At 55.9% G+C, this 8,487-nt stretch overlaps 2 protein-coding genes and 1 pseudogene across 2 annotated transcripts; 1 reads left to right on the top strand and 2 right to left on the bottom strand.

The window, feature by feature from the left end:
* Positions 1-1,118: 1,118 nt before the first annotated feature.
* On the bottom strand, positions 1,119-2,794 carry PSMB7 (20S proteasome subunit beta 2). Its single transcript, XM_005855991.1, has 4 exons — positions 2,612-2,794; positions 2,224-2,417; positions 1,807-2,071; positions 1,119-1,651 (listed from the first exon to the last, which is right to left on the bottom strand). The coding sequence occupies exons 1-4, from the start codon at positions 2,735-2,737 to the stop codon at positions 1,364-1,366; spliced, it is 873 nt and encodes a 290-aa protein (XP_005856053.1). The 5' UTR covers positions 2,738-2,794; the 3' UTR covers positions 1,119-1,363.
* An 899-nt stretch (positions 2,795-3,693) lies between these two features.
* Positions 3,694-5,554, bottom strand: NGA_0318000 (transaminase transferring nitrogenous group-like protein; annotated as a pseudogene).
* Positions 5,555-6,379: 825 nt separating this feature from the next.
* On the top strand, positions 6,380-6,760 carry NGA_0318600 (uncharacterized protein; the record flags this gene model as incomplete). The annotated part of the gene is made up of 2 exons (XM_005855997.1): positions 6,380-6,500; positions 6,741-6,760. Coding segments are annotated over 2 exons (141 nt in total), but the record flags the coding sequence as incomplete, so codon positions are not given.
* Between the last annotated feature and the right edge of the window lie 1,727 nt (positions 6,761-8,487).

Raw genomic sequence — 8,487 nt, 5'->3', positions numbered from 1 at the left:
CTGCCCCCCCCCCCTCTTCGGTAGGTTCTCGGAGCTGCAAGAAATCGGGGGTAGATTTCAACGGCGTGGGGACCGCCTCTTTCCCTTGGAATTTGAAATCATGCCGGGGATGTGTGCTACCCGGGCCGTGGTTCTCGTACAAATTGCTCGTGTCCGAAAGAGCGTTTCGACGCCTGCCCGGGTCGCGGGCCACCGCGTCCGGCGTCCTGTCGTACATCAGAGACGTCCCTTCCTCTCGCTGCTGCTCCTCGATTGATGTTGCATTTGTTGCCGCGGTGGTCACGTCGAGGGAGGAAGGCCCAGAGAGTTTGAGACATAAAATTGTTCCCTCCCTTACGAAATTATCCCCCGCCTCCCCTCCCTTGGCAATGGGTTCAGCTCCCTCTACATATCGTCGCCGCCGTCGATCTCGTCCTATCCACGTAATATTTGCTTGACTGTCTATGCCATCAAGGCCAAGGAGCGGCGCTCGAAGGGAATTTGGTGCCATCGAAGAGGCGCAAGCGGCTGGGGCACTGTCGGTTACCTGATCCATGATGCAGGCTACGAGACTCGTCCACGATGCACCGCGGGGGCAGCGGCACGAAGCTGCGCTCTTTCTACGCCTTTTTGTTACGTGCAAATCATAGCCTGAGGATGGAAAATAGATTTTCAAAGTGGTAAGATAGTACGCTGTAAGATTTTTTGAGTATATGGAAGGCGGTGATCCGTACATATCTCCCGAGAAACGACAAGCGAACTAAAATGATCAGGCAGGCACTGCACACAAGAATTATGGAACAAAACGCATGCACGGGTATGCCCCACAAAACGCGACTGGATCGTGTGGAGGCGGAGGAAAAAGAGCCGTACATGATAGGCATACTACGAGTAGTCGTGGTCGGGGATGAGATCACGCCGTGACGTCACAGTCCATAAACTTGGTAAGTCTAATTCGAGCCCAGTGCATCTTGCAATGAGCTTCTCTTTCATTGCCTGAAAAAACAAAGCCTGTACCTGGTTCCGATTGGATAGCAAAGTAGTTCTGTCGCAAGTTTTACTTTTTAAATATCCTTTGCCAACGCTCTGGGTGGGGTCAGTGCGACTGCCGAATTGGCAAGAAAAACGAGGTAAATGAAACATTTAATGGAAACCGTTGATACCACGACCTTTGACACCGCCAAACCGGGCACGATGAATGTGACAGAAGCGTTCCTTTTATGGCCTCCTTTCTCAAATTGGAAAGCCCTCCCTGCCTCTTTCTCGTCGTCTCCATCCTCTTGAACCCTCACACCCTCCTTCCATCTCGCCCATTCTTGTCCCCTGACTGCTCGCACCCCCATGTTCTATCGCCCTGTCCTCCATCTCCCTTCCCGATCCTTTCTCAAAACGTCATGGCTGTCGCATCTTCTATGACCAGCCCTTCGAGCCCCGGCCGGGCGGGGTCCATGTGCGTCGAAAGCACTGCCGTGGCGCCAGCAGGCACGGAAAGCGCGGCCGGGCGCTTGTACGACGTCCGAAGAGGTTCCACATCGTTCGGAGTCAGGTAGCCTCGCAGCACGGTGACTTCCCCATTCCTCCTAATGATGGTCAAATCTACATTACTGCCCGAGCCCAAATCATTGTATATCCCCGCGAGAATCGCCTCTTTCACGAGCTCGATTGCCTCCGCCTGGAAGAGAGTCGACAAGGAAAGCGAGAACGGGAGATGCGTCGGTGAAGATAGGACGTGGACGGGTCAACGAGAAAGCTTCTCAGCAACCCCAGCCATTAAAAAACCGGTCTGTCCCTCCCTTCCTCCCTCCCTCCCTCTTTTCGCCTACCCACCTCCGTCATGTCCTCCTTGAAGCCCGTCTCGAAGACACTCATGGCCGCCAAGCTCCCACTCCCCATGGTCACGTAAGGGTTCTTGTCCGTGGAACCGTGGGGGTAGATCTGGTAGAGATGCGCGCCCGAACTGTCTACCCCCCCTAGCACCAAAGCGGCCGACACATGGCCTTGGTAACGGAAAAGCATCCGTTTCAGCATGGTGCAGGCCGTGACCACGCGGGAGGGGGAACCGGTGGACAGGCGTAGGAGATCTAATTGGGAGCTGTGAGAGGAACAAGGCGGGTGTGAGGGGAGAAATGGAGACTCACACAGGGTGCTGCGGGCACAGGAACAGATGGCCCCGGGCCCCACCGCGACGCCCTTCCTCCCCGTGTACCCCCAGGTCTCCCTCCCACGTCCAGGACCACAGGCTACCTGATCATCTCGGTCGTTTTCTCCGTGTCGGCCGCCGTCCCCGCCCCGCAGCAATAAATGTTGGGAGCCAAGTAGTGGATCTTCTCACAGTTCTTGTCCGCCACTTCCGTGCCGCCCGTCGCCCGTGTGTCCGCGCCCAATACCACGCCGTCCTTGAAGGTGACGCCTGCGATGGTCGTGCCCGTTTTCATGGCCTGCGGTCCAGGGGGGGACGAGGGGGGAGATAGGGGGAAGAAGGGAGGAGTCGTGGGAGGGTCAAAGCCGGAAAATGGCGCCACGTTGCACGTCAAGTCACGTGAGGGCTCCGTTGGCCTACGTCCTCATCCTGTGAAGTGGTGGAACATTTTGCCGTTGCGCGGCTGACTTCCTTTTCCTCACTCTTACTCACCGAGGGTAAGTGCATAGTCGTCTCCGTAGGCAAGGAGGCATTTCGGGCGTAATTGTCAAAGTTAAACCCTGGCACGTCCTCTTTCAGAGCTCCACGCAAAGATTGCTTCCCTGATTCACCGTGCATGACGACTGCAATGACTCAGGGCACTCCCTGCGACACTTAGGTAGGACCGAGTAGGGAGGAGGAAAGAGAGGGAAGCAGAAGTCTGTGTATGAATCTCAACTTACATATTGTAGACCTCGGCACACCCAGACACCTCGGATAAGTGCATTTCAATCTCTTCTGCATGTCCCATTCTTTGTCGGCTGTCTTTGAACTCAAGAGGCGTCTGAAAGAGACAGAATCAAGACGGGCAACACCGCCCCTAGAGTCTAACAGCAATCGATGGCTCGTTTGGCCTTCGGCAAAGAAATCCTCTGTGATCGCATTCAGCAGTCCGTTTCTCCATGCATCTTTGTCCTTTTACGCACCAAAGCCCCGAATTTAAACCCGTCAAGCAGGGGCCAAAGCCACAAAATGGCACGCCGCAACCTCTTACCGGGATTCCGACGCAAAAAGAATTCTCTTGGCGAAGGCACAGAGGGAGCTTGCGAGGGCCTCCACTTTTAACATAATTGAGAGATAAAGACAACGACAGTGCCCATTGAAGGTTTACGCCAGTCAGATTACACGTTGCTGCACAGCTTTTACGGAAATCTTCATCACGATGCTTTTATTTTTTCCATGGCCAGCGATTGTCTGGTCAGACCCCTTAGAGTTCTCTCGCGTTCTCGACCTCCTGGCCCATATCGTGCTGGTGCCACCTTTCCTTCTCCGGTTTACATGTGCCTGATGCCGGGTACTGGGCTTTATCAAGAGGCGTTTAAGATAAAATGATTAAAATGACGTGAATTTCAAATCGGATTTCGAACGTCGGCTCAAACAGGAATGGGTGGCAACAAAATACCTCATGGTAGGGCTGGGGCGCTTACAAAAATGCTGGGAGCAGGTATAATGAATTAAAGGTGCAAAAGCGTCCCGATAGCCGCCTTCGGACAGATTGCTGTCGTAGGTTGAGCTATTTACACCAAAATAGACGATTATTTTTTCGAAACATTGTCCGTTCCCTCTTTGATCAACGCCGCTAACCCGGCGTCCAACCGCCCGAGAGCATCCATGCACTCTGCGGGTGATAAGGATCCGTACGACAAACGCAACGTTCCAGGGGCTCCAAATGCCTCCCCAGGGGTGCATAGGACACGGTACTCGGTCGCCAGCCTGTGCACGGCTTCGGCTTCCGAGACGTGAGGCGGAAGTTGGGCGAGAAAGTAAAAAGCGCCTTCAGTGCGTACCGAGCCGGGGCAGTGCTTGGAGAGTACAGCCCATAACCTTTCACGGCAGTCCGTTAGGCCTGCCACTTGTCTCTGAACCCACTGCATTGCCGTTCGTGTTGTGGACAAAGGGGTGTGTGAGGGCCCGGATAAGCATGCTCGCGGAGGGCACCATGCGTCGCACAGGCAAGCTCCTTCTTCCTCCGCCCTCCCCGTGATGGCTCTCACCTTTCTCCCAGCTTCCAAAGCCGCCAACCCCACAGCTTGCGAAATCATGGCCGCGTGCGTAGGGATTGTGTCTTGGAGGGAACGGAGGGCCGTTTTCAGGCCCCGGGGGTAGACTAGATACCCTAACCGCCACCCCGCCATGCCGTAGGACTTGGAGAAGGAATACACGTGTATCAACCCTGAAAAATCGAGACTGAAGAAGAACAATCGGAGGATGCAAAATAGAAACGACAAGGGTAAGCAATCTCCCGGGGAATCGCACGCAAGGACGGGAGGGGAGCGAAGGGACAAGATGTGGGTGGTGGAAAAGACGCATCAGGGCAGAAACGGACAAGCAAGGGGTAATACAATATAGTGATGGCCTGTTTCTAGTCGGTAGAAAAATTAAAACATCTAGATTTGATTCTCTTACGTACGCGGACGCGCACAAGGAGACATGCCGGGCGCCCTCGTGGAGGAAGTGCTCGTAGCTCTCGTCCACCACCAGCCAAGCCCCGGCCTTACGGCATAAGGCCGCCACCTCTTTCAGGAGGCTCTCCGGACACACCGCTCCTGTAGGATTTCCCGGAGTGGTGAGGACGACCATTTTGACCGGGCTGGCGGCGAGGAGGCTGCGTAAATGCTGGAGGGGAGGGCGGTCGAGTATGGGGAAGGGTGAGAGGGGATCTCGTTCTATTCGTACATTCTGACTGCAAAGCATCCTGGGGCTCGGACCTTGGGCAGACGATGACATATTATATTGTCTGGAAATGTGTCACTTCTTTTTTTCACGTCTCGTTCTTCGTAACGAAACGCACTCCTTCACCTCCTCTTCCCTCCTTCCCTTCCTCCCTCCCTTCCTCCCTCCCCTCCGCCCTTTCTTCCCCCCTCCCTTCCTACCTCCACATCGGGGAGCCAAGTCGCCGGATCCCAACGCCCTTTCACCACCTCGGCCTGTGCTATTTGCAAGGCAACCAAATGGGAGAAGTAATAGGGCGCAAAGAGGACGGCGCGATCGCCCGGGTCACAGAGGGCAAGGGCCAGGAGGGCGAAGGCCTGGTTGGCCCCCCCGGTCACTAAGATGTCCTGCCCTGGGAAATAGGTAGAGGAGGAGAGTGAAGGTCCCACGGAGACGCAAAACGCTGTGGAGTGATGGCACCAAGGTCACGGACTTGTGCCAAGCGGCACAAGATGAATGCAATAAGAACAAACGTAGGAATGGACGCTAAACCATGCCGTCTCCGAAGGGGCGCGACAAAATGCTGGCCTTTGCTCGACTAGAAGTGGACAGGCATGTAAATGTTCCTGGTCGAAAAGTGCTGCTAAACTTTCCTACCTGTCAAATCCAATCGATTCTCTGTTTCCAATTTCCTCGTCAATGCAGCGAGCAAGTCTGCATTGCCGGCAATGGGACCGTACCCATGCAAAGACCTTGATTCTTGCTTTCCTACATCCTCCACGGCCTCTTTTTGTGTTCCTATGCCCCTTGATTCCGGGTACTTTTCTCCCTCTACCCCTTGGCCCATGGCTTGAAGAGTGCGTATTGCGCTGGGAGGTGGCCCCCAATGCGAGACTCCCAAAGCCAAGTTAAAGGTATCCGGCAAATGCTTGTATTGGTCAAGCACATCTTCAATGAACGGAGGTGAGAGTTTTTGGGACCGACACGAGATACGCGGGGCCGGGGCCTGCTTCATTTTCGAGGCGTTCACTGTGTGGTTAGGGAGGACGGAGATGGCAGTCTAGACTACGATAAAGAGGCCAGAGGGGCAGGAGGTCGACAGATCGACCTCACAGCCATGTTTGCCTGAAGAAGATAAAAACAATTGGATGCGTACCAAGCACTCCCAACCCCTCTAAAACTCGTTCGAAAGTCCTTCCAAACCCGACCGCAACCTGAAGTTGCCTCTTCTCCCAGTGGGCGTCGGACATAAGTCCCCACATTCATGGCACAGGTTGTGTGAGCCCCCCGACTGACTACAGGGAGGGAGGCAAAAGCGTCCGTTCTCCGGGCCGTGGAAAGCCACCCTTGTGCAGGATCACACGGGCGGAAAGTGCATACCAATGTGATCTTTCATGCACCTTGGTGTCAGTGTCAGGTCGAATGTGGTGCCCTGTCCTTTTCTTGTTGTGTTTCTCCCGGGCTTGTCACTAGGATTTTATTCCCTCTTCGCCCCCCGCGTGCATCTATCTACCTTCTATCTGCCCTCGGTTTGCTGTCGCGATACCCACCATTTTTTTCACGCTTTCCAAAGCCCATCCCTGCGTTCTGTCACGAACAGTAGGGATCAAGGATCCGCTGAGCGGTGAAAGCTTTTGCTTGGCAACCTGCCTCCTTTGCCATGGTGTGGCCTTATGCCTGCTGCCTGCTGGTGAGCAAGCACGGAGCGACAGGGATGATCACCATGACAAAGCTTCGAAGCTTTTTTTTTCTTTTTTTCGAGCCCAAAAGGTCGCAGCGCATGTCTACAGACGACCATGTGTCATTGCTTTTCGGGGGAAGACGGCGTGCTGTCTGGTCACAGTGTCAACAGACGGGGTTAGGAGCATTTGAGTAGAAATACCTTTCACACGTTTGCAACCTCTTTGCCCACACATCCATTTGTCGTCAGGCTTTGCAGCCAATTCGGTTGGTAACAAGCAGCACGACAAGAATGTCGTGGGTATCGATCCCAACAATGGTGTGTCTAGGCGGGTAGCTGCTGTAGAACGCATCGCGGGATCGTTTGTGCCATCGACTCCACATTAAACTGGGATTTCTCTTCGTTGTTTGTCTCTTTGGGGGGACAGGCGACCAAACCTATCGCTTTTTATTACGTCCACGGCTTGGCTACGTTTCGAATTTTAATTTTACCGGCGTGCTTTGCGTATATTCCGACCAAAATGTGGGCTCATCAGTTTCGTCGTTCCCACAGAATCACAGGCAAGATCGCTGGCGTCTATGAACTTGACGCTCCTTGGACGTCATCAGTGCGGGTGGTAGGGACAAGATAAACAAGAATACAAGAAAGAGCGAGCGAGGACCAGCGTGTGCGTCAAGAGGCACGTCCGGATCAAGGAGCCGGCGGTCGGTTGAGAATTTTAGGAGGTATCATAACGCGTAAGCGTATTCCTTCAAAATTATCATGACGGAGGACATTGACAGCAGCCACTCGAAGAGCAAAAAAAGCAGCCGCAAGCGCGAGCGGGACAACTCGTCTCCCCGTGAAAGCAGTGGCAGCGGCAGTCGTAGTGCCCGGTCGGGCCGGCATGAAAGCCACGGCCACAGGCGTGTCTCCCCCCCTTCTTCGAGCGCGAGCTCCCGGCTTTCGCACCACTCGCGGGGGCGGGACCGAGACCGAGACCGAGACCGAGACCGAGACCGAGACCGAGATCGGGAGGGGGAGCGGGGCGGCGGCCGGAGCTATGGATCCAGCGGAAGCGGGCGAAGGCGGAGTGTGAGCCGGAGCCGCTCTGTCTCGCCGTCTCGGGGTCGGAAGAGAAAAGAGAAGGACCGGGATAAGGGATGGGAGGAGAAACACGTGGAGAAACAACGCGGCCATCGCCGGGAGGAGCGGGTGCGTAGTGCGGGGCCCAGGCACGAGGAGGAGAAGGACTCGGCGAAAGACGCGGCCGCCGCCACGGCTAGTGCCGCGGCCTTATCGGTAATTGCGCGCTTGAATCAAAAAGTTCAGCAGCAACCATCGACAATATCCCTCCCTCCCTCCTCCTCCCCCGCCGCTCCAGCTCCGGCTGCGTCGGCCTTGGCACCTTCAGTGGCGGCGCACCCCGCCTCGAAGCCATTGCCGTCTGGCATGGCCGTCACCACCACACCAAGTCCAGCGCCGTGTCCCTCCCCCTCCACAGGGGATGGGAGCGACGGCCGCGCCCCGTCGCCCACCACCAGTGGTGGGAGAGTGGAAGGGGAGGACAGGGGCGAAGAGGGGCTCTCCGTGTTGGATGCGGAGGCCCATGCCCAACGGGAAATGCAAAAACGAGCCGAGCGAGTCCGGGCTTTCCAGGAAGAAAAACGCGCCAAAGAGGCCGCTGCCGCCGCCGCCGCTGCGGCTTCGGCCGCCATGGGCAATACTAAGATGCGCCTGGCGCAAGCGGCGTTGGCGTTGACAGGGAAAGTGGGGATGACGGCGGCGAAACAATGGTCGTTGGAAGACGAGGAGGAGGAGGAAGTCGGGGAGGAGGGAGGAAAAGGGAAGACACTGGAAAGGGCAGAACGCGCGAGCACAGACACGCCCTTGAGCATGCTCTCGGTGGAGAACCAGGCCTCAGTGTCCCGGGACGAGGAGGAGGACGAGGACGGGGATCCCCTGGACGCCTTCATGAGTTCGTTGGAGAGGGGGGGCGGGGTGGAAGGATTGGGTA

Source organism: Nannochloropsis gaditana, assembly GCF_000240725.1.
Source record: "Nannochloropsis gaditana CCMP526 unplaced genomic scaffold scaffold059, whole genome shotgun sequence".
In the NCBI taxonomy this organism is placed as follows: domain Eukaryota; class Eustigmatophyceae; order Eustigmatales; family Monodopsidaceae; genus Microchloropsis; species Microchloropsis gaditana.
The sequence above is the reverse complement of the archived record's forward strand: the minus strand, read 5'-3'. Positions and strand labels throughout refer to the sequence as shown.